Source organism: Taurulus bubalis (genome assembly GCF_910589615.1).
Source record: "Taurulus bubalis genome assembly, chromosome: 9".
NCBI lineage: Eukaryota > Metazoa > Chordata > Actinopteri > Perciformes > Cottidae > Taurulus > Taurulus bubalis.
In genome coordinates this window covers 16,008,121-16,033,067 of record NC_136597.1, presented here as the reverse complement: position 1 = coordinate 16,033,067, position 24,947 = coordinate 16,008,121, and the positions used below count along the sequence as shown (strand labels likewise).

General features: G+C 40.5%; 2 protein-coding genes across 2 annotated transcripts in view; both read left to right on the top strand.

The window, feature by feature from the left end:
- Positions 1 to 478: 478 nt before the first annotated feature.
- Positions 479 to 7,875, top strand: malt3 (MALT paracaspase 3; the record flags this gene model as incomplete). Its single annotated transcript, XM_079223115.1, has 14 exons — positions 479 to 521; positions 612 to 736; positions 987 to 1,125; positions 1,248 to 1,423; positions 1,629 to 1,725; positions 2,189 to 2,224; positions 2,358 to 2,561; positions 3,359 to 3,536; positions 3,696 to 3,770; positions 3,946 to 4,073; positions 5,394 to 5,543; positions 6,134 to 6,288; positions 6,953 to 7,069; positions 7,216 to 7,875. 14 exons carry the CDS (start codon positions 479 to 481, stop codon positions 7,552 to 7,554), a joined length of 1,962 nt encoding a protein of 653 aa, XP_079079241.1. The 3' UTR covers positions 7,555 to 7,875.
- A 2,042-nt stretch (positions 7,876 to 9,917) lies between these two features.
- frmd5a (FERM domain containing 5a) overlaps positions 9,918 to 24,947 on the top strand; it is a gene marked incomplete at both ends in the record, with an annotated part of 49,712 nt that continues 34,682 nt past the window's right edge. Inside the window, one exon of the mRNA XM_079224175.1 lies at positions 9,918 to 10,019. Within this exon, the coding sequence (XP_079080301.1) occupies positions 9,918 to 10,019 (102 nt within the window). The remainder of the gene's footprint in view (positions 10,020 to 24,947) is intronic.

Sequence of the window (24,947 nt, the reverse complement as noted above, 5' to 3'; positions counted from 1 at the left end):
ATAAAATAAAATCTCTCTATTTTTCCAGTGTGCCGAAGGTTACACTCGATGAGATGCTCCCATATTACAGGCCTACCGGTAATGTGTGTGAACGCTGCCATGTTCCGGGAAAGGGAGAGTTTTCTCGATATAAATGAAATGATGTAGTTTGAGAGGAGGAAAACATTCACTGGCTGAGGTCCGACAGCTGCTCAACTGGTACGAGGCTGACGGCAGGTATGCATTAAGACATCAGTGTTTGAGGAATTTTTCACCGAAACTACAGTATTGTTTACTGCGGTATAACCTGAGCGTTACAGTTAAAACTAATTTCACGAGAAACGAGAAGTGTCAGAGGATAGGAATTCATTTTGTATTATTCATTTTTTAGATTTTTGGTCCTGCAGCCTACTAAAGGGAGTTATATAAAAATACTAATTGAAAACTTTGACTCCACTTCCTACAGTCTATTACGCTATAATAATAAGAAGATGCACTGATGAATGGATCCCGCACCAAACCCTGTCGAATTATGATCAGCGGTATGTCTCTTCACCACTCCACATGCAGTGACTTTTCAGACACCACAGTATGAGTTCAGACGACTGAGATTCTCACCTGATTTGTTTCAGGAATTGTCATCGTGCGCCATCCTGTTTCTGTGTGTGTGCCTGTGAACCACAGGCTGACCCTGAGGGTCCGCGCTGAGGGCACAGGGATCCTCAACTACCAGTGGTTCACTGAAGATGATAAGGAGGTTTGTGGATTTCACTTGTGCTTATGTGTTTGAGTAACAAAACACATTTGAAATGAAAATATATCGTTTCTTTTGAAGGTTTCAAAACATACTCGAGCATTTTTAATGGCACTTATAATTAAAAATGACAAACTGAAACAAGTTAAACATCATATCGAGAAACATTTTGACATAGTCTTGGAAACAATCTTCTTTTCTGCGTGAACGTTTCTGTACTTAGTAAAAATATCATTTTTGTTTTGTTTTCAAGGTGCCCGGAGGCACTGAAGCAGACTTGACCATCAGAGCAAAAAGAACTCAGCTCTATGTGTGTCGGGTGAATGACCACTTTTGTAACTGGGTGTTCAGCGAGTGGGTGAAAGTGAAGGTGTTGGACATTGATAAGTCAGGTATGCATTTGTATTTGTATTTATATTGTAGTAGTGTGGTGCTTGTTTGTTGTTGTTGTTGCAACAGTTTCATGCACATTGCTAGTATATTGCTGTGGGTTTAAATCTTTATCTATCATCAGGGTTGCCAGAACACTGGCTGGGAGAGCCGCACATTGCTGTCAACCCTAAACCCCAGACAGTCCACCAAGGTACAAAAGTCACTCTCCGCTGCACTGCCTTTGGCATCCCCACTCCGCAGTATCAGTGGTACAGAAATGGACAGCTGCTGCTGGACAAGAATGAAGGCATGCTGCAGGTAAGGATGGGGTGTTTACTTATCTCAGTGCTGACCGTGATTGTTTACACTGTGCTTCATTTATTGTGTCAATTCAATGGCTTTGAATCATGCACCCTTTGGTTAATATATTGCCAAAGTTTTGACTGATGAGTAATCTTACATGTGCGGGAATAGCCAGAAAGACAAAAGATGGTCGGAACATAATCAACTGTGATACCTGCAGATTGACCGTGCAACAGCCGAACATAGAGGATCATACCTGTGCTCCATATCTAACGTGCTGGAGGAGACGTGGACTGAACCAGTCGATGTTGACTTTGGTAAGTCATAACTGGAACTACTTTTATCAGCTTGGTTAAAGTCGGTCTTTTTCCCCCAGTTTTATCATTGTCTTTCCTCGGACCTTACTTCCTACATTTTCAATGAAAGGCCTGTGAAGAAAACCTTTTTTTCTAACACTCCTTTCATTACACTGATTTAGCACTTAGAAGTTATTTCCATTATGCTGCTGGTACTTTCCCATTTCTACACACTAAAAGGGAAGTTAGACTCCAAATAGTACTTGATCCGAGCCTTTGACACACAACAGGAAAGTGATGTAAAGTGAAACTAGTTTTTTCAGAGTTTCTCCGGTTTGTAACTTATGTCGTGGCATGGACAGTGCAGCAAATGTATGGAATTGTTAATTGTACTGCCTGATATGTGTCCTATTGACATAGTACTCTAGATCAGATTTTTGTTTATAAAACTGATTGTGTGAAACTTTTGTTTTATATCCTCTAGTGCAAACTGATCAGCCTCCCCCTGCAGCGCCCACAGGTACGGTTTTATGGAAAGAAACTCAGTGTCAACCCTTGCTATTTTTAGCGCGCTACAGTAAAAGAGATCATGGTACATATGATATTTCCCTTGTGTTGCTATAATTAGAATTCTACTTTGATCTTTGTTTTAGCCACTGATAAAGTTGCCCTACTTATTGGCAACTTGAATTACACCAATCACCCTGCCTTAATGGCCCCCATTATGGATGTACACGAGTTGGCCAACCTTCTGCAGCAGCTTGGCTTCAGAGTGGTTTCACTGCTGGATCTCACCAGGGAGGAGATGCTGACGGCTATTGACAAGTTCATTCAGCTCCTTGACAGAGGAGTTTATGGTGAGTAGAATTTGCGATACATCTTTTTCCGAAACATTTGTCAATTAATTCATGATTTAAGTACAATTTAACTTCTTCCCCCAGTTTCTGTTGCTCTTATCTGTTGCTGTCCACGTGTCATGGGTCATGAATCCCTGCGTGGTTCACTATCTGTAGCTTCTCACGTATGCTTGGTCAAATAGGCAGACGAGGGGTAAAAAAAAAGCGTAGGCGTTTTAACTTCTAAAATTATGTATGGCACTTTGTGTGTGCCTGTAACACTTTGAGAGCGACTTGTATAGTATTTGAAGAGGCTCATTCAAAATTAGGGAAACAATCAACTAAAGGTAATTATTTTGACATGTGATAGTCAGTTATACAGTGTTAAACAACAAAGAGGTGACATTGAAATGTGTGAAAACATTCAGCTATTAATAACATAGAGCTTCATGAACAAGACATATTGTTCAGAGGAACAAGGCCACTACTGTTATTAAACAGCAGACACATACGCAAATGATAGAGCTGTAATATGAAAGGATATTGATGAATATAGAGAAGCGATGATAAGAGAACTGACATGCTGCATCAGAATTATACTCTCTGTTACTGTTCTCTACTTTTGCTCGTAAATAATGAAACAAAGATGGAAAATTAAGAGAGTTTTGAAACCTATCATTATGTATAGGCATCTGTGTTTTGCTCCCCAGTAGGACCTTCATCTAAGCTGCTCCAAACATTAAGTGGATTGCGAATGTTCAATGCAAAATGTGATAATAATAAGTGGTAACTAGATGCATTCTTAACACTATTGACAGGCCTTTTTTACTATGCGGGTCATGGATATGAGCGTGTTGGGAGGAACTACTTGGTAGCCGTCGATGCTCCCCAACCGTACCGACCTGAAAACTGTGTCTGTGTGCAGAGGGTCATGCTCAGTATGCAGCAAAGACGGACTGCACTGAGTGTAATTCTTCTGGATACCTGTAGAAAATGGTAGGCACAGCTATTAATGTATGTTTTCACTATTACACTATTAAACTGATGATTATACATACTGTATTATACATACGTACAGACTATACTGTACATTTAGGTAACTTTATTTATTTTGATTGCTTCAGTTTTCTGCAAATTTTATTTTTTCTTCTGAAGGTACAACCAGGATTGCATACCTTCAGGCATCATGCCATTGGGACCAAGTGGAAACACCGTTTATGGTTATGCCACGTATGTACTTTTTATTAGCGCTTTTACACATATTTAATTACAAATACAGAAACTGGTACCTATTTTTTCAGTCAACATGCTGTGGAATGGAACTTTATGTTTATTAAAAAAGCAGAAGTAAATCCTTTGCTATATGTTTTTTTTCCCCAACAACATTTCCTTTGCCCTAATGCAGATGTGAAGATGCCGAGGCGTACGAGGTGCAGGATGGGGGGAAAAGTACTGGAATCTTCACTAAGTACTTGAACCAGCGCATCCTACAGACGGAGAAAGTCACACATGTCCTAGAGAAGGTGTCCGAGGGTAAGTTGATAAATAGGACTGTGTTTCGGGTTTTGAGAACATGATGATAAATCCAAAATATATCAGCCTTAAAATGATGATGTAGGAAGGGTAGGTGTAGTTGATCAATCACGCTGTTAGAAAGATAAGCTTGTTTATCACTAAAATCACAATTTTTTTTTAAAGATTTCCACTTCCAGTAGGTTGACAGTTCTGGTAGATTTGGGGTAAACGGATCTGATGGGGACAGGTTGTACTTTGGTGCACTGGGTGTACCACAGACAAGTTTTACAATTGTTGGCAACTCATTTTATTGTTGTTTACTCAAGACTTGTAAGTGTAGCTGTGACAGAGTTATCAAGTTGTCCCGTCTTGAGAGTGTGTTTTTCTGTTTGATGGGTCTCTGGACGAATAATCTTTCGAGGTACCATTAGCATGTGACCTCATTCTCTGGAAATTCACACTGTTGGCAAGAGAACAGCAAGAAACCCGAGAGCTGCAGGGTGCAAGACAGCTGCTCTGCCGTTTGGGCACCTCCTGCCACTGCTCTCACAGGGTCACAGGGCGGCCTGCTGACAGAAAACTCTGTGTCTGTGGATATATTTAGATGGACAAAGGAACCATGATTGGGGCATTCTTAAAACAGGTTTTTATCATTTGGACTCCTTATTTGAAATCCTTGAGCCACAATATGAGTGGTAACTTAAAAATTGCTACGCCTCTGTTTTTTTTACATCTGCTCATCATGTCTGGGATTTATTTAGAGACGGAAAAAGAGATGGTGATGATGAGCTGCTGGTTGCTCATCTATTATAGCGAAGACAGCTCGCCCCAAATATTCCTGATGCCATATCCACTCGAAAGCCAAGCATAAATCTACATTACATTATTTGACCATGGTTTCGGCACTGGCCAGCCATCCCACCCTGTTAACCTTTTAAATGATTCCCAGGTTTGCATGTCTTTATTCTGGTGAATCGGGGTTTTCCAATTTAGCTAGTCAATTACTGTGAATATTAACTATATAACACTTCAAATTTCCCTGAGTTTCTCAAAGCCAGTGTGAACCTGATGAACCTTTCTCAGTGCTATTGCAAAACTCAGACAGCCCCATGAGCCAAAGAGCATGGGTGGACAATCTATTGTCGTTGCTAACACATTTTATGGAGGTTTTAGTTGTTAATGAAGTGTTGATTTTTTCAATATTGGTACAAAGTATGAGTTCAAAAGGGGAAACACCCTGGAAATAATTCAATTTGTATGTAAAGTGGCTGTTGAGTTTTGTCATCAGCTCTTCGGGCATCATATTTATTCAGTATTTCCCTCCTCTCTCTATACCAGATCTAGGCAGAGACCCTCTTGTCAAAGGCAAGCAGCAGGTGGAAATCAAACACACCCTAAAGGAACCTCGATCCCTTGCAGACCCAGTTCGCACCACCGGCCACACAAGGGAGCTTCACCAGCGAGAGGCCTGTTGGAGACAAGCAAATGGTGAGTTAAGGACAGTTTGTAAAATCGGTAAAATCGCATTGCAGAAAGGATATGTAAAATACATCCACATTCCAGTTCATCTTGATTAGGTAAACACCAGTTTCATTTCTTGATCCGTTGTCACCTTGATTGTGTGATAGATTGTTCTCTATAATCATACTCACACCTCCTACACTACAGCATGTGACAAACCAAGTGCAGACATTGTGGTTTATTGTGATATTTTTGTGATATCAAGCAAGGAACTGGTTTATTTTCCTGTTTAATGGTAGGAAGTTGGCTTGTGACACCATCACTTCCTTAAATGTACTTAAACCCTTTTATAATAGAACAGTCAGCTAATATGATAATCTCCTCAGTCTCTCTCAGACTACATGAAAGATAAAAAGTCTGCAGCTTAATTTAACGGACAGGCTGAAAGTCCTTAATGTGCTCAATCCAGGGTTTGGTTAAATCAGCTGCTCTATCTAAGTGTTATTTTGACCATCTAATACTAATAATACAAAAGTGCAGTCATAGTAAAACAGTTGTATGTTGTCATCACAAAAATAAAAAACCAACACTTCCTCATGTTTCATGTATCCTTTCAGAGCTACCACCGAAGAAGAGGCTGGTGTTTGTTTGCGGTGTAGAAGTGGAAGTCAGCTTCTCAGCTTTGTTCTCCAATGTCTTGGTGGCATTTGCCACTGTAAAGACTAAAGGCCCCCGAACCCAGGACTGCACCGTCACCCTGAGTAGCATACCTGTAAGTATTTCACTTTTACTTAAAAACTATCCTTTCAAGTGTTATTCTCATCAATAAAGAAGCCATACAAGATCTACACAGTGACATTCTTGAACCAAGACCCTTTCGTTTTCATAGACACACACAGAAACACACTATATGTAAAAAGTAAATATACAGTATACGGAAATTTCAACATTACTGCCTTTGTTTTGTCTTTTGACACATCACTTGAGTCCGATTTTGTTATTATAAGAGTTACTAAACTCAATATTGAGTTTAAAAACTGTAAGTGATGTCTACATCATTATTAATTCCATGTTGCTCACCCTGTTTCCACGTGTTAGCAGGCATTTCTCAATGACGACCATTTACCCCCATATTTCACATGTCTGAGGAAGTTCTGTCCATATATGGATTTCCAGCCTGCTGCAGCCACATACAAAGCAGGATGTAGTGATAGTTATCTGCTGTACTTCTCTTAATTCTGTGATACATCCATGCAGAGTCTTGGCCCATACTGACATCTAGTGGCTGATTTATTAATCAGTTTTATAGTGTATTTCCAGCAGTGAGTGCCAGGCCAATGTAAATACAGGACATGTTTATCGAACATATACATGTTATATAGTTGCTTAAAAATTGTGATAATGCTGACAACATATTTTATGCTTTAAATCCTTAGCCAATGGAAGACATATTCTCCAGCCCTGGCAGGTCAGAGGAGATGGATTCTCTACTATTTAAAAAATCGGATAACCCGGACTGTACTCTGCGACTTTGTGCTCTTCAAAAACTTACGGTACGCAGTTGATGACGTGTCCTGATTCTGTACCTGTGAAGTTTTTTTAATATTATTTATGTTTTTCAATCAAAACAGAGTAAGTTTTCACAAGAAAGACTTTAAAATAAATGTGTAATATTGTTTTTATCATTTGCATTTGTTAGAAGACGCTGGTCATCAAGGTGGATCTACACTATACTCACATGGACAGTAAGCTGCGCCAGACAGAAAGCCAACAGGTGGATATTGGAATGCCTCTGGTGGCATCCTGCAAACTGTACACGAGGAACCATGCAACAACAGCCAAGAAACAAGAAGGGGCTTCGGCTCAAAGTACGGGCAACATTCGGAGCAGCAAACCGCGGCTGCATCATACTCTGGCTGGTCCATGTCGCCCTTTCACCAGGAAGGCAGAGTGTGCTGCTAAAGTTGCAGTTACAAGGAGCAACGAACCAGAAGAGAACGATGAAAATGAACTGCAAGACTTCCCTCTTCGACATTAGGCCTTTCTGGTCCGATTGTAAATACTAGTTTGAAATTGTGATGCTTTTTACTGATGTGATTAGGACTCAGTTGCTGAATCATTTGCATCTTAATCATCGGTGGTTGATGGTAGTGATGAGTGAATGACTGAGGTTTGCGTTACCAGCCATCAATTCATATATCTTAACACTGAAGAAACATTAACACTTGACTACTTTTCTTAACCATTGTTCATTGTACATTGTAAAATACTTTTTCATCAGTGGCGAGCTGGCGAGCCTAATTTAACAAATAAAGACTATTACTGTTCATAATTTATCCATTAAAGACCACTACTGGCATTACTATTTGCTTCTCAGTCTTTTGTAACACGTCATTCTGTTGCAAACTGATATGTTTAGATGGATGACACATTTTTATGATTGAATAGACTACATGTAAATCAACCATCAACAAAATGATATTGTATGATGCTTAATTCTGGTTTGTATAAACCCTGAGGGAACCTTGAGGTGCTTCTTTGGAATAACTTAGCTGAGTTCTTTATCTAGCTTCTTGTAACTACTAAAAGTATGAATGTAAATGTAAGAACAGCCTTGATATTTTTACATTACACTTTCCTGTCTTAAATATGTATATATATACTACTAACCGCAGTGAAGACCCTTGGAAACTGAAAGAACCGGTATCCTCGTTGTCATTCAGACAAATTGGCTAGCAGCAGCACCAGGCCCCGGTAGCTCGCCGTGATCGTATAGTGGTTAGTACTCTGCGTTGTGGCCGCAGCAACCCCGGTTCGAATCCGGGTCACGGCAAATAACTAATGATTACGGAAGGGGTACATTTTCAATATTCCAAACTTTTCAATATTCCAAACTCTGACACATAATTATTATGTTATATAAATATAAATATATATATATATATATATATATATATATATATATATATATATATATATATATATATATATATATATACTTTATTCATCCCCAGGGGGGAATTTGTTTGTGGCAGCAGCAAGCAAAGTTAAATAGAAGACATACAAATACTACGTATGAAAAATCCTCAATATATACAATACAATAATTTAGCAGGGCTTAATACATTTAAGAAAATTAAATAAAAACAAAGTGCACAAATGAAAAGTATATACCGTGTATATGAAGTGTATATAAAGTATATACAGTGAAATAGAAGTACAGTGACTAACTAAACGACAAAAGCAGTGCTAGGGCTATGATGTTGATGTTGATTCAATTGAAGGAGGATCTGGCCACAGGTGATTTATTATAAAGTGTTATGGCTATGAGTAACTTAAATAAGTGAGTGGAAATTCACTTTTTCGGAAATAAAACAAAATGAAAATAGTAAAATCACACCTACATTGAATTTGGAGATCCTCCACCTCAGAGACCCTAGTCAGTTCTCACACCCAACCACTGATCTGATGGCTGCTTAAAACGCACTAACGATGACTGGCCGGCAGGTGTCAGTAGAATACATTCAATATTCACCCAATATGACCTAGGAAGAGGTATGATAAATAATGCCTTGTCCCTTTCCAGGATTCCTTGTCTACGTTGACAAAACTATTTATATTTAAACAAACCGTGGCCAATGCATTTAGGCCAGTTCGTCTATGGTTTTGGTTGAAAGCCAGTTAATCAACCCTAGAGGACACTGCGAGATATATTTCAATTCAGATATTGTTTGGAGCTCCTTACAAATTAACGATATTCCATTTGATAAATTGTTTGATTCAGGCTTATTCACAACGATAATTCATGAATACCTCTCAGCTAAAAGTTGCCTGGGTATTCTGGATGGATGCATTATTTTTTATTATTTATTATTATTATTTTTTTTTATCATCACATCGTTATGTTAAGATTGGGTAAGGCATTGCAACTAACACCAGTTTTGCAGAATAAATAAAATGACCCTATATTCACTTTATATTTTACAATCAGAAGATATTTTTTAAATGTACTTGAGCTATAGCTGTGTGTCAAGACAAATTGCGGGGTAAACGCCACACTCTCCCGTTGGTTCACTTTGACGTCAGTTCTCATTGGGACCCGCCCGCCTGCTCAAGTGGCAGCAGTGAATGGTGAGAGATAATCCTCGTCTCCACCACAGACACACAACGGGGCTGAGCTGCCTCTGGATCTGGATGCGGGCATCCTTGGATTCTGCTCTTAGCACGGGCCCGCTGCACGGAAACTTAACGGGACAACAATGGTGCACGCCTCGGCGGCTGAATCCATGGCTGCTGGCAGTTTAGGGGACCGGGGATTGTGGTCAATGTGACATTCACTGGCACGCTGGTGTTGAGTTTATTGTTCTGGTCCTAGACGCAGAGCAGCGATTCTCTGAGAAGATGTTGAGCCGATTCATGAGTGGCAGCATCAGGAATCTTGAGCGGGAATACAGCTGCACCGTCAGACTGCTGGACGATTCGGAATATACGTGCACCATTCAGGTTAGTCACCTGTCGACCGCCCCGCAGAGCTCTGAATAGCGATGCAATCGTGTCCGAGCTGGCAGGCACAAAAGCGCGCAAGTGCCTGCATGTCCCGCTGTTGGTGTATGCCAAGAGACAGTATAGACCCTGCATAGAATTATATAGAGTTATTTTTTTATAATTTCAAATAACACAAGGCTGATTCCTTACTTCCTGCACGTGACCCACTATTTCCAGAGTTCACGAGTGAATTTAGTGGCAGGCTTTCAGGGAGCTTTGTAGGACAGACATGGCAGTTCCCTCAAGCTCAGGTTGACACTGTAAATTCATGACTGAAAGGGCGTTTTGACAGGATTATTTATCCCATGTGTCAGTTTGTCTCTCTCCTTGTTGCTTGTTGGATTACTGCTTGTTGATATTAATTACAATCATTTAGTGTTGCTCATGCAGTTTCCCTTGAGCCACTGGCATCAATAATGCACATAAGGGATCCCGTTGCTGCTATGTGCCTATAAGTTACATTATGTGGCCCTTCCAGATGTACACTGGAAGAAGCATAACTAAAGCATGTGGTGTTGATGCAAGACTTGATGTTGTCATGTAGTGACCACAGTATTCATATGTGCATACTATGACATTTTCTTTTATAAAAACGGTAATTTACCACACACAATTTACTGTCACAGTCGAAAACCAACAATTGGTATTGTCAGCTGACGAATATTGCTTGAAAAGAGGGAAACAGAACTAGGTCCTGATATCGAGATGTGCCTTTTGTCTCACCACTACAAGCACTGCTTTGATGATTGTACAGTTTTATGTTCATGCTGATTTCATAAAAAAAAAGTAGGTGAGAGGGCCTGTCACATCAATGACAACACACAATTGTTCCCTTTGTGGATGTTGTGCATTTGTAGTTATGGGGTCTCAGAAAATCCTTAGAGGATTCTCTGACAATTCAGCAACATGTAGACTCATTAAATCGGCTCCACAACATAGGGGAAACATTTAACCTGCAATGTAAAGCAATTAAACATTAATAAGACATGCATGATTTTTGCCACTTTGATATCTATTGTCAGCAGCAGGCTTTGCTGCAATCGCTCCCCTTTTCTCCCAGGAGCAAGCATGAAATAGATACTGCCATATTGCAGGATGGTGACTGTTTGCCCAAGTTGTAAACAGATCTGCGTTTCTGCTTGGGGAGCTGAGCCAGAGATGGAGCTGGGCCAGATGGACTGTGAAGCCAGCAGGTGTGCTGTTTGCAGCAGAGTCGTGTGGTCTAGGTGGCTGACGTCAGCAGGCTGGAAGATGGGGAGTGAAAGAGGAGAATGTGTACCGGCTCTGCTGTGACTGTCTGGCATCCTATCTTTCTGTCTAAACTGGCCGTGGGAGGAAGCGGGCTAATGCACCTGACTAACCACATTGCTAGAGTGTAGTCCTCATTTAGTTCAAACTTTGCTCTTCTAAGCTTCTGGCCTGCTAGAACAACTAATTACCCATGATACCTTGACTAAGGAATGCAAAGTAAGAGGCATAACTAGGTCATATATTCCCAGTCTCTCGTAATCTCCTCTCTATGTGTTTCTGTCTCTTCCTCTTTCTCCTCTTCACCTTCATATCCTGCTTCCGGTGGGCGAGAATGTATTCCCCACTAGACCTGTGTTCATTACACGCTGATCGTTTCCCTTAACTGTTTTATGGCTCCAAATTAAGATTTGCACCTGATTTATGTTAGCCTCCTTCCGTTCCCTGACTTTGAATCAGGTATCACCTTCCTCAATGACGGGAACGTCCCCATGGTGTTTATAAAGGCCCCTTCAGCAGAAACTATAGGAGCACACGATATGCATGCACCGCAGCTGAGCATTGAGCGCTTTCAATAGAAGGGCAGAAAATGTGTCCATCTTTAAAGCTGTAATGCATCAAGTTTTGCTTTAATGAATTATGGATCTTTCCACTATGTTTGGAGGAGGAAAAAGTGAGCACTCATCATAACACAGACATGTAGATTTATCTCTCATCCAGTCCCACGTTGATGGAAGTGCTTGAATTCCTCTGTTGCCCTCAGGCCTCTTCTGCTATGATTTTAATACAATGTAGCAGCAGAGCATCAGACCTCAGCGGTGTCTCTTATTTGTGTCACGTCTGAAAAACAGGTAAATTTCATGTAAAGAAATAACATAAGACAAAGATAATAATCGAGTGGATTCACTCACTGTGAATACAGCATACACTCTTATTTGTTTGTGGGTCTGAACTAAAGCATAACTCAAACACTATTCAAATTTTGTTCTGTTAGATGAAATATTGATGATATTTAAAAGCAGTTTTTTTTATCCCCAGTTAGCCTTAAAAGCTCTGTCTCACAGTTTGTGCTACTATTTCTTCTGCATCTTCATTCTTAAGGTGTCTGCGTGCCTGTTGTCACAGTAAAAGCAGTATTGTGAGATTTATGTAGGGAGAGAAGGCATAAAGAGAGTGAGGGGAAGACATGTCTCAACTGACAGGGAAATAGTTGTTGACTATCCCTGAAAGAATTTGACTAAACTAGAATTTGGACTAAAATTCATAAAGAGTAGGATGCATTTAGGCGCCCTTTCACCCAAGGCCTGTTGTTTCTGACAATTTGCGTTTTCCATTTGCTGATTTATTATTTCCTCAAGTGCTTATAAATATACGTGTGATGATGTAAGACGGAGATCGTACTTATTATCTCCTTCACTGTCTGTCACGCATTACGAAAACCTCAAGTGTTTTGTCGTTGTGTTTCTAATTAATTACGGATTCATTGAATGTCTGTCAGCACAGGGGACTGACCCACTCCTTTTCAGCTGCAGAGGTAATAATAGCCTACACATGTGAAACCTGTGATTTCCCTTAGTTTTCTAATAACTGTTTTGTTGGAAGAATCCACAACCACCTGCTTTCAGGTCACTAATCTGCCCAAAAGTAAAAAAAAGAAGAAAAAAAAAAGTCTGTACCAACATAATTCAGAGCTGGTGTGAGACCATAGATCCTCTCACTATAGTGGCCAAACAAGTTCTCCTGAGGTCTGCTGACATCTTGTTGAGGAGACTGCCGGGGGATGGGAGGGAGCCTTTGTGTGTGTGTGTGTGTGTGTGTGTGTGTGTGTGTGTGTGTGTGTGTGTGTGTGTGTGTGTGTGTATTGAGGATACTTTACTTTGAAACATGGGGCCAGGATCTCAGCTGTTGCTACGGTGACTCCACAGTTACCCTAATGAAATGTGAGATCACTCACTGGTCAGGATTCCCCTTACAAAGCACCCTGACAAAGACTCGGCCGTTAGCGCTCACAGGAAGTTAATTTGTTTCCTGAATGCCGATAAAGGGCAGTGGTGGTGTTGTGACTGATGCCGTGCTCACATCAACCAGGACGGTCTTCTTGGGACTGTCCTACTGATCCCCTGACACACATTCAGTCTTTTACCTCCTGTGATGTCATTATCGTCATAGATAATCTGCTGTTAAAGCTCATGTGAACAATTAGATGTGTTGGATAATTGCCAATTGCATTCTGGGCTGGGAATTATTTAAGCATTTTTTATACGAGTTGACATGTCACAGTATTGGAAAGCACAGGTGTGAATAATATCATTAATAATGGCTAATTTCAATTTGTCTGCTTCAGATTCAGGCTCTTGGTATTGTACATGCTGGCTCACTGTCATGGCGATGTTATTTGTAACACCTTTGCTTTTCCTGCTATTGATGTTAATACTAACACCTGTGCTTTTCCTGCTGTGGCAAGTGAAAAACATCTGCTATAAAACATATCAAAATTATACTTTTTACCTTATTCTTTAAAAAGTACTTTTGTTTTTGTAAAATCCTTATTTTGTAACAATCAAACCAAAGTTCTCATAAGTAAACATTAAAATGTTGGCAAAATGATGACTTAAATCATTATGTGATCAAAGAATAACCAAATACAATTGCAAATATGAGCATACCTTTCATGACAGATGTTGGTATCTCTGGACAGTCACATTTCAGTCGCTACGGAAAAACTATTACGGTTCGCTACCCAGCTCTATGGATGTTGATTTTCACTGTTTTTGTTTACAGTGAATTGTTTGTGTTTTGTATTTGAGTATATTCATGAGACCACATGTTCTTTCCTCAAGATCTTCATCGTGAATGCCGCCAGCTCAGAGCAAAGCTGTTTTATATATACAGTAGTTATAACAGTTTTAGCTGCAGAGCACAATGTGACACTTCAGAGATCCCTGGTGACTGCAGGTCTTTGCTGACTTTACACTTTCAGGACCTCAGAAGTGTTCTGCACCAGAAAGGCAAAAGTCATCCAGGGTTGGAAGCCTGCATACTTATGTGTGCGTCTGTGTGCAGGTGTGTGTGTGTTCAGAGTTCACGGAGGCTGACACACTGTTGCTATGCTTCATATGAATGATTAAAATGTGTGCTAGGTCTGCATGTTTCATGAGGAGTAACCTCCGGAGAACGTCACTTGTGTTTACCAGCATCACTGCGCGCCGGCATCACAATTGGCTGAACCTGTGGCGCATGGCTGGTTGCGATTAAGCATTACATGACTGTAGCATCTACACAGCAGAGCAGGGCAGGACAGCTCCTTGCAGCCCCCTCCAATCTTTCTCGTGGGGATTTGACATGTGGGAGCAGCCACTTGCCAGTTATACTTTATCAGTCACGCCTTATTATAATAAAAGGGCTGGTGCATCGTGTCAAGGTTGCAAAGAGCTGATGCTCTTTTGCTGCCTTTGAATGTGGTCCTTGATCTTCAGCCTTGTGTGTCATTGCTATCTCACACACAGCTCTGATACTCCAACGGGTATTAGTGGGAACTCAAACATTGCCTGACCTGCATTAGCTTACTGGGAATTAATGAAAGAGCTTAGCTGAAGATGCGATGTGTTTTTGGCTATGCACTCATTAAAAGCTCACATACATAAACACTTTTCTCAATGTGTTGCACTGCATCAAAGTAAGATGCTAAATGGGAAATGGACTGCACAGCGCTTTTCTAGTCTTACGACCACTCAAAACGCTTTAACGCTACATGTCATAATTCACCCATTTACACACATTCATACACTGATGGCAGTTTACCATGCAAGGGGCCATCAGGACCCCAACTAACCATTCATACCTATTTATAAACCGCAAGCACAGCTTTCGGGAGTAATTTGGGGTTAAGTGTCTTGCCCATGGACACATCGATATGGACTAGTGGAGCTGGCAATCGAACCGCCGATCCTCTGTTTGAAGGACAACCCTGCTCTATTTAGTGTCTCTCTACTAGTAGAGAGACACTAAATGTAGTTGCAGAGCTTGTTTGGGTTTGTTTCACCAAATGGCCCTCTCATATTCCCCAGTGTCTCTTTGTGTGTGTGTGTGTGTGTGTGTGTGTGTGTGTGTGTGTGTGTGTGTGTGTGTGTGTGTGTGTGTGTGTGTATGTATGTGGCAGGCAGGCAGTCTGTCAGTGTGTTGGTGGCAGTCTGCTGAGCTCTCCATTGTATTTTCTAGGATGTATTGTGTGACAGAGAGAAACGCAGAGGGCCCTGAGGTTATGCTCCACCTGGAAACATGAATATTAGAACTCCCTTCCAGAGCAATATATTCTGTGGTGAGTGGTCTGCTAATAAGAGAAGTGGATAAGAGCAGAGCAGTGTTGATGATCCAGCTCCCCTATCAGGCCAAAGTTCACTTTAACAGGATATAGCCTGCAGCTATAATGCAAACAGATTGCACAGCTTGTTGGTAATATGTATACAGTTTACTTCAGTGGCCTTATAAATGAGTTTACATGGTGCAGTGCAACTCTTGGTGGGGATTGCGAAAGGAAGAGCAATGGAAAGCTTAACTTCTTTAAATGGAGGGAAAACAGTGTCACTTTGATCAATTACAGATAACAAAGGGTGTTTGTAGTCTGCAGCTATGATGCACAGGAGTAATGCACCACCTCAAGCCAGAGAGTTGGTCAGATAAGAGCGGTCTTCAAACGCTGACCTCAAAAATGTGTAAGCAAAATTTGGTATCAAATTGAATTTTAATTGCAATGTTATATCTGGCTCAGCATTAAGTGTAGCAGGACAACACAAGAGCCGTGCACATCATTTTACATCACTTGTGATATATCTATATCTGTTGTTTGAGAAGATTGTTCTGCAAAAAAGTTAGCAGCGTTGCAATTTAAAACGGAAATTTGTTCTGATTGGTTAGCATTTACTATTTGACTTGATTGCTCTATTTTTGCTCCTGTAATACTGACCTGTATACCTTCAAAAAGTTTTAATAGACACATGTTACTGCGCTGCTATCTAAGCCAGACTTCTTTTTGGTACTCATCGCTCTGGTCCAGTTTGTCTTTGGGCCAGAGGGCTCTCCGCTGTATAAGAGAATACAGCCATTGTCTCGCTTTGTACTTCAAGGTCCTGTGCCTCTGCAGACTAATGAGGAAACACAAGCATATGCTCGTACTACCACACTCACTGTGAAAAACAGCAGAACAGCACTTTTGTTGACAATGTTGCACAACAGCAGGCAGAAAATTAAGAGATTTGCATGCAATTCATATTCTATTATCATCACAGAGCATGGGTATCCTTAGTCTCTTTCAGTCCAACAATGTCGTTATTTGTGAATGATTCTTGGTCGCGTACTCCAACACAAAAGTTGCTTTGTGATGGAAATTGAAAATAATGTGGGTGTCATCAACTCTCAGGACAGGTGCTGAGCTGAAATCAGATGCAGTCTGGCAGCCGTGGCACTTTTCTATGGCCAGCCAGCCAACAGAAAAGTGAAAGTCAGAGAAGTACTGATGTCCCCCATCAGTACCTCTCTGACTTACTGGTTACTGAGGTTAATTTAATCTTCAACTCCCAGTTGAGCCTTTATTGTTTCATTTAAGTCTAAAGTTCTACAAGGGAGCATTTTTCAAGAGAAAAAGTGAGCAGTGTTTATAAGACATATTTCTCCTCTCTTTCCCTTTTGTCCTCCTACTATTTCTCTCTTTCATCCCGCCCTCATCTGCTCCACGGGTCACCTCTCTCTCTTCACACAGGCTTGTGGTTCTGCTGCACACAGCCTCACTGCAGGGTTTTTTGAGCTCATAATTGCCGTCCCTCCCCTCCTTCTTCCATCTCTCTTTTCCTCCGTGCATGCCTCAGCGTCTCGTGTCTTATTTGTCTCCTCTGCAGTTTTACTATACTCAGCGTGCTCTGTGGGATCTTGCCTCTGTGATGTTTTTAGTGTGCTCATTGCTGTTCAAGAAAAAGGTTAGATATTATCGTTTGTATGTGACAAAATGTTTTTACGGGCATAGTGCTTTTATGGGCATAGTGACAACGAGTGTCTTTCAGTCCTCCATTATACATGTTCACACCGAGGCTTATTCCAAGGTTGAATGTGTTCATATAAATTGGATCTGTAGTTCAGTTGATTTCCATAAGGCACCTCGTTTAATGGATCCCCTGGGATTTAACGTCAGCAGATTGAGGTATTGCTTACAGTGAATTAATTTGACTGGAATGATGACTTTGTGTTGGCTGAATAATGTCACACATAATGTATTCAGTAACAGGTAAACAGTTCCTCAAACGAAGAGCTGTCAGGTCCTACAGGCTTCATGCTTTGTAGTTTAGAATAATTACTGTAACATCTTATTTGATCTTTATACAAACAGCACTTAACCACCGTATAGTGTCAATTTCCACTTATTCATGTGTGAATAAAATATGAACATCAGCATGCAAACAGGGTTGAGAAGTTCAGCAGCGGACTAAATAGTTGACATAAGTTATATGCTTTAATCAATGTTTAAAGGAATATGATGATTGTTGCCACATGCACAGCTTCTGGCATGGTGTCCTGAGATTTGACACACACTATTAGTTTCCCAAGAGTGTGGCAATAAACAAAAAGCATGATGTCGGCAAAAGCCCCTCGGTGGAGAGGTTATTCAAGTTACAGCTTGGTGCAGTAGGATTTGCATGAAGGAGTTTCAGAATGCACAACCTGTCCGTTGCAGCCGGAGAAGACAGAGGGCGTTTCGCTCCTGGACAAGAATATAAAACTACTGAGGGCTTTTGATTGGAGAATTTATCAAATTGAAATTTCCAAACAAGGGATGCACTAATCCATCTATTTCTCTGCCGATACTTGAGTATTTAAAATCTGTGCTCCCAGCTATATTGTGCTGTGGCACAAAAAGCGCAAGCTGTGAGTGAATGAAATGTAACTGAAACTGAATTTTACAATTACATTGATAAAGGACTTGTAATTGATGTGGATTGGTCATGCCATGACCAATCTGATACACTAGTCAGTAACACTGACTAGTGTATCAGATTGGTGTATCAGTGTCGACTGTGCACTAGTATAGGTGGTCCAACAAATCCAGGTGTCTAAACTAACATGCTAACATTATAATTTGATTTAAGAAACTCAAGCGTGTATCTAATGTGTTTTCTGGCACACATTAACCTCTTTAGGGGCAAATTATGATCTTTTAACACCATTGCATGCTCAAAACAATAACAATGTTAATACCCACGGCAAAGCATTATAATTGTAATAAAATGAAGGAGGGATAACAGCACTTTCCCTCTTCAATATGTTCTACTATATATCCCCAAGGATAACCTCCTGTGGAGCAACGGCAGCTGGCAGGTTGGAGCTGTTTACCAGGAGGAAGGTGCATGATCTTGAGCATTGCAGAGAAAGTGCACTCTCACAAATGAGTGGCTCTAAGAGAAATACGTGATCCTGTCATCTTTGTACAGATGTGGCTAGGAGCCTGTGAAGAGGGCCACTTGAGCTGCACTGAGAATACAAGGTCTGTTCTTTCTCAGCAGGTCTCACTCCTGCTCTCCTTTACTGTCTTTTATCTCTCTTCAAAGAGTGACAATACACACTGTCTCTCAGGTGTGCCACGGCAAGCGGTTGAACAAATCCACTTATGGAAATTAAAAAGGAAGAGAGCAGAGGAGCTTGAAGACAGCCGCGTGTATTGGTGCAGCAAGAAATTGAGTCGAGGCGGGCTGGTTGTTTTTGGTATTTAGAGTTAAAAAATCCCGGTGTGAATGTTTCGTTCATCTTAGTCTAATTTACCACCTGTTTTGGATCATTTTCCTCCAGAGGAGTTATGTTTCCTCTTGGTATATGGATGACAGGCTGAGCTACTTATGAGAGCCATTATTTGTGTGCATTAGCACTGTTTGCTTATATTACGTGTGCCTGTGTGCATATAATATATTTGCAGGGCACATCATCCATCCGTCAATGTTTTATTCCATCATAGAATCAAATAAATGCCTGGCTCCCGTTGTTCCACGTGTGTCTGGGCCTGCAGATTACACTAAAAACTATTCATGCATGCAATCAGTCTCCTTTTCCTTTGTGTGTGTGTCAGCGCAGCAGTCAGGAGAGATGAGTGTCTCTGGAGAGGAGATAGACGAACACACGCAGGGGACAAAGAGGCTGGCCAGTGGAAATACACAACAAGCCGCAGACACAAAGCCAGCTGTCCACTGCAGGTTCTGGGTCAATTCCGAAAATGTGTTGATTAGAAACAGTAACATTAGTGTTTGCCGATAAAATAGTGTTCTTTTGAGTTTGTAATGATTCATAATTGAATGTAACAGATGAGAATGCAGGGTCACCAATGACATCAACTAATTAAGGTCTTTTGTTAGCTTTTCTAACATTTAAGGACAGTCATCCTTACATGCACTCTTGTCTTTAGGGACCTTGGATCTTCACCTGGTTCTTGCTGTCTACAATTTTTTTTTATAGTTCAGCTGTTATACCATACATTTCTGCTTCTGCTGCAATCAAATCTCTCAGTTGCATTACAAGATGAACTCTTCCAATTTACTTTTTTTTCTGCAATTCAAAATACATGAGGATATATTTATTTGATTAGTAATATTAAGATCTAATCAAATCATTCTTACAACATTACATATTTGATCTCAAATGTGGTAATTTAATGCGTTTCTATCTTATATAACTATACTTATTATGTTTTTCCATGGGATTGTTAGTATGACAAAACAAGGAATTAGTAGGTGTATAAAGAAAACAATTATTTATGAATTGAGAAAATAAACAACAAATAAATTGATCTTGCAGCCCTAGCTCTTGGTGATCTCACTACAAGGAGAAACACTAATTTATACCGTTATTTATGAATTTCTCTATACCACTATCTAGATCTATTCAGTCTCTGATTAGCTGGACAACCTGGAAACCAGCCAGGTTGGCTTCAATGACCAGGATAACCCCTGATTGTCACAAGATATTCCTCAAGTGTCTTCCTCCTTTAGCTACAACAGCTGCTAGAAATCCGTTGAGTAAAATATTGTCATTACTCCTGGTTCATTACATTGTGTGTCTGTATATAGATTGTGTGTCTGTTAATTAGACAACAAGCAAAGATAGTCTTTTTATAGGTATCTCCTATCCTCTTCAGTACCCCCTGTCTCCATTTGCCTCTGTCTCACTGACTATAGTGCAGAGTAAGTACTCAATCACTGGTATCTTTTCATTTGGTTCAGTAAATTCCATTTTGTGCCCTATAATGTTTGTAATTGTAACAGGAGACTATTCCCACATCTAACACAAGGAAATCACATTATGAACAGTGTAAGTGCTGAACAACTGTATTGCTGTCTTGAGGAAAATGGGTTTTCAGGCCGAGTAGTGGCATGGGTTTAGGATTTAACAGTTGTGCATATGATTGTGTCTCTGGGGGTGTTTATGTCATGACTAACTGAGTAGAGCATGGTATCTTCTGAGCAATCAGATTCCCCTCCCCTGTTCTCTGTTATGTAAAACTAGAGATGAGTTGCTGCTATTGTGTCCTGTCTTGTGCTCAGTCGTCCCCAAACCAAATATCAAATTGAGAGCTCTGAGGGACCATAGTCTGATGCCAGCATTGTCTGTAAGATACATCTTTGAAAGAGTTGGATATGAAAAAGAATGATACTCAAAAGCGATACTATTTACACAGTGTTCATTGTTAGAATGTAGGTTATGAAAACTTGGCATGAACCTGGCAGAATCCATAAAATCATTTCAAAACTGTAGGAAAGTACAAAATCCTGTGTATGGTTAAAGTCTAAGTCTACAGCCAGGCGAGCAGATATGTAAGGATTTGTAATGCTAACATTTGCTAATTAGCACTAAACTCAAAGTATTGCTGAGGCTGATGGGAATGGCATGGGTTTCTTAATTCATAAACCAAAAGTATTGTACAAATTGAAGATGATACCACTATATGAAAAGTCAGGACATCCCCGATCTCATTAGGGTACATAATGTGGGAACCATGAATGTCTGTTCAAGTTTTTGTGTCATTTGTAAACATGGACCTGCTGGTGGTGCTAAATGAAGAACACTGAAGTCTCACTGCTAGCATAGCCAGAAATAAAACCAGCAAAGACAAAATACTATGATGAAGCTTTAAAAATAAGAATTCCCTGAACAATGACGACATGGCTCAAAATGACCTCTCAAGCAGTAATGTTTGATAAACATAACCATAACTTGTTGTTAACTTCAGTTCATATGATATGAGCTGTGGTGGTACTGAAAATCTGCAGAATTTGAACAAAGAAAGACCTCAGGAAATAATCTCAGCCTTTGGTCACAGCTCTGTGCCTTTTGTTTTGGCTGAGTACACAGACAGAGGTGTGCCATATGGCAGCAGAATAGCAGTCTGGAGGGGATGGTTTCAACAGTGGTGCTTTCCTCTCAATAAATGGCGTTCATGGAGCTCCCCTCCGTCCCCCGGGTGAGAGACAGGTGCTGCTGAGGGGATGAGGCGCTGTTTGCACAGCTACCCAGCACGTCAGTCTCCCAACTCATTTGGAAGGGAAGAGTGATTGTTTGCCCCGGGCCTCTTTGGCTGCGTACGCAGTGGAAGGAGCGAGGAGCCGCTTCAATAGAGTTTCATGGAAGAATAGTGAAAAACCTTCACACATCTACTCATTGTTTCTGTTTGCGCAATATTCTGTAAATATATCACACAAGGAAATATATTTGTCATCTGAGCTTATAGCTGATAGCTGAGCTGCTATCCTAACTGGAATGCAATTAAGTGTGGATCAATCGAATCAATACAGAAATCATTTAGGCATCCCGTGGGCTGTAGTTGTACAGTATTAATGATGCTGATCACGCTGTGGTCCAGATTGTAGTGAGTTTAGCTATTTTTAGCACAAGCCATTCCTCAGTGCAGGTACAGGGAATAAACTCTACAGAGGAGTTGGCCTAGCCACCTCCGCCCACATGCTGCCTCAAGCACAATGCAAAGCTAATGAATCATGAGCACATTCTGTGACTATCATTATCGGATCTTGGATTGATTGTGTTGCTCACATTGTGCTCCAGTTTTATTGCCTTTCAAGTCAAAGGAGTCTTAGAATTTTGCCACATTGTATAAACAGTCGCTTGTGGTCTCCTTCTCCGATAGAAGGCTCACAACAAGGGACAAAGCATAATCAAACAAGCAAACTAAAAACACATATACACACGCTTGACACTTCCACAAATTTGACATAAGAAACATGTTTAAAATTTAAAAAAGATGTTGTAACCTCAACACACTGGCATGTACCTTCAGCGAGAGACGTCACTTGCAATACAGTTTTTTTATTTATGTCTTCAACAGTTAAACCAAATGATGTGCAAATATTTTTTTTTAATTGACAAACATCAAAAGTGTAATTCATGGCACAGTTCAAACGGGATCAATTCTTATTTTTCTCTTGCTGTTTACAATCACACACGTTTTTCCCAAAATAGAATCCCAAAGTGGTCCTCTAAGAGGGGTGGGACTTTGCCTCTCTATAAAGTAGATTCTTATTTTCAGTACATGTTAATTGCTTTAAGCATTTTGCATCAAGTAATGCTATAACATTGTTGTCAGAATTGCCTGTCCATTCCTGGATTTGGTTTATCTGTGGTACATGATTCATTTTATTGTACCTTCTCCATGGCATTCAGCAGAGTGACAAATGTCCCTCCCTCCTGAAACCTGAATGGCTGGCTTTTGCTGTAGCATCTTCATTGACCACCGCTCTCACTCCCGACTCCTTTGAGCTTTTCTGAAATGCCTCTTTTACAGTAGGCATTAACTTGTCTCTATAATTAATGAGGGTAGCTAACTGAAGAGTGGCAGCAGAGCTTTAATGGAAAGACCCCAGGAGTGCCCTTTAGGACATCCTGTTACCCCTCTCCTCTGGTGGGAGCAGACTGCAACTGCGGCTGCTGGCTTGGTAATGATGCAGTGGTGGCAGTCAAGGCTGAGGAGTGCTGCAGTCTGTATGCGGTACAATCAAGCTGAGATCATTCTTTGCGATAGCACAAATCTGTGGTAACGGCTGTCATTATATTTATTATTCTTTAGCTGTGCACTATTCATCCCTCAATCAGACTCTCTAAGCTTTGGTTCTTAGTCATACAATAGAAAAGAACATGATCGGTACACTGGAATATCATTAAAAAGAAACAAGAGTAAAGCAGGTTTGATAGGCCTCATTTTAGCCAGTAGGTAAGTGATGAAATCGCAAGATGATGTGGTACATTCTCTGTTATATTGTATTTATTACATCAGCCCCAACCAGACTGTTTATTAACATTGCAAGGGGCTACATAATAGAGTGAGCGGATATAGGAATGGTGCATTTTTACGGATACCTGGGAATGTGTGATATTCAGCTATTACTTTGCTTTACTTGGAAATTCATAATGCACTGGCTCTTTCATTAATGAAACAAAATGTAAACCACAGACTTCCCCTCCACCAAAGCCAAGGTTTGTTATTGCTAATTTAGAAGAAATCAGCATATTGCCTGTCTCTGGTCTTTTACTAAGTTTTGAACTTTCTTCCTTTTGTACCGTAGTGGGGGCAAAATGGTTGAGTCTTTGCCAAGGCGGTGCCCTTCTGATAACGGTGGAGTAATTACCCGCCAGCTGTCAGGCCTTGTTTGCTCTGTGACAGTTGGCCAGACTTTACAGTCAATACTTCACTGCCCACTTCATTCACTGCAAACATCACCTTGATTTGATTTATTGCTGAGACGTTTATTGTCTCGGAGTCAAAGCAGACGAAGCATCAGCAGAATTTCGTACAGCAAACTTTCTTACGGTGCACATTTTAACTTGCCAATCACAGGTGTACCATATACCATTAATTACATATCATGCCTGGTGTGCTAGTTCCACTGCCCTGTAATTGTACGTGATTGCTCACTGGTAGCGCTTACTGTTATCTAGATGGAACACAATCATAATTAATGGAAAGCTCCTCCCCTTTCACTTTCGGAAATACAACGACCAGTCATTTTTCTACTTTTACGAATTGAAATCTCCTGGATAATCATAAAAAGTCAAAGTTACAAGTCTGTGTCCATAAACACTTATTGGTAGATGTTAACTACAACTCCCAAGGTGCATTTTGTCCAGAACCATCTAATCACAGAGCATACAATTATGTTGCAGGTAGCGCTTAAAGCAGGCAGAGGCTAAACAATCAGCATGCTGCACCAGTTCACTTTTGGATTTCTGGATGAATGTAACAACTATAGCACCGTCTTCAACTGCACCACCAAAACGTTCTCAATCCTCTATCGCTCTGGTTCGTGCCTATGACTGGCTTCTTCTCCATGGCAACAGTGGCTGAGGCTCCTGTGTTTTACAACAATGAAAGCTGTCCGAGCCAAAATGAAGAACGAATCATAATTTCGCAGAAACACAATTTTAATTATTAAAACTGGTGGTCATAGCATAAACCTATAGTTTAATTTCGTGATCCAGGAGTAACATTGAGGACATTATTTAAAGAAACATTTGAGATGGTAGTTTGGGAAAACCAGCTAACTATCCCAATTGACAACTAATGGTAAAACCATTGCTTTTCCTATGACAAGTCAAAACATC